Source organism: Bison bison, unplaced genomic scaffold, assembly GCF_000754665.1.
Source record: "Bison bison bison isolate TAMUID 2011002044 unplaced genomic scaffold, Bison_UMD1.0 scf7180017860949, whole genome shotgun sequence".
Lineage (NCBI taxonomy): Eukaryota > Metazoa > Chordata > Mammalia > Artiodactyla > Bovidae > Bison > Bison bison.
This window is the reverse complement of record NW_011491521.1, coordinates 4,609-5,321: the sequence shown is the minus strand read 5'-3', so window position 1 is coordinate 5,321 and position 713 is coordinate 4,609. Positions and strand designations below refer to the sequence as shown.

At 61.2% G+C, this 713-nt stretch overlaps 1 protein-coding gene across 1 annotated transcript; it reads right to left on the bottom strand.

The window, feature by feature from the left end:
* Positions 1–58: 58 nt before the first annotated feature.
* On the bottom strand, positions 59–616 carry LOC104982930 (glucose-6-phosphate 1-dehydrogenase-like; the record flags this gene model as incomplete). Its single annotated transcript, XM_010832360.1, has 3 exons — positions 399–616; positions 188–313; positions 59–125 (listed from the first exon to the last, which is right to left on the bottom strand). Coding segments are annotated over exons 1-3 (396 nt in total), but the record flags the coding sequence as incomplete, so codon positions are not given.
* Between the last annotated feature and the right edge of the window lie 97 nt (positions 617–713).

The window sequence follows — 713 nt, the reverse complement described above, 5'->3', positions numbered from 1 at the left end:
AGGTCCCCTTGAGGAAAGACAGAAGACAGTGACCCCACCCTTTACAGTCCCCACTGACTGCTCGGACACTCATGCTGCCCAACTTGAACATCAGGGTCCAGGAGCCCAGAGCGGGGCGGGGGGACCTGCAGGGGAAGTGGGATGGTGCCTGTGCCCACCTCCCTAGATAAGGGAGTCAGGCTCTCACCGGATGATCCCAAATTCATCAAAGTAGCCCCCACGACCCTCAGTGCCAAAGGGCTCTTTGAAGGTGAGAATGACGCAGGCGATGTTGTCCCGGTTCCAAATGGGCCCGAAGATCCTGTTGGCAAACCTGGGGGAGGGGCACACGGAGGCTGACTGTGCATCGGAGGGGGGCGGCCCAGGACCCCTGGCCCCCAACCCCTGCCCCAGCGCACCTCAGCACCATGAGGTTCTGGACCATCTCTTTGCCCAGGTAGTGGTCAATGCGGTAGATCTGGTCCTCGTGGAACAGGGAGGCGATGTGGTTGGACAGCTGGTTGGAGCTCTGCAGGTCCCTCCCAAACGGCTTCTCCACGATGATGCGGTTCCAGCCTCTGTGACAACCCAGAACTACATCACCCTCCCTGGGGTGGGGCATGGCTCAGCATCCCATCCCCGTCCACCCTCCCTTCCCTAGAGAGTGAAGGCAGAGACTCCCCGCCTCCTCTCAACAGTCAGCTGGGCCAGCCAAGTTCTGCAGGGCTGGGTCT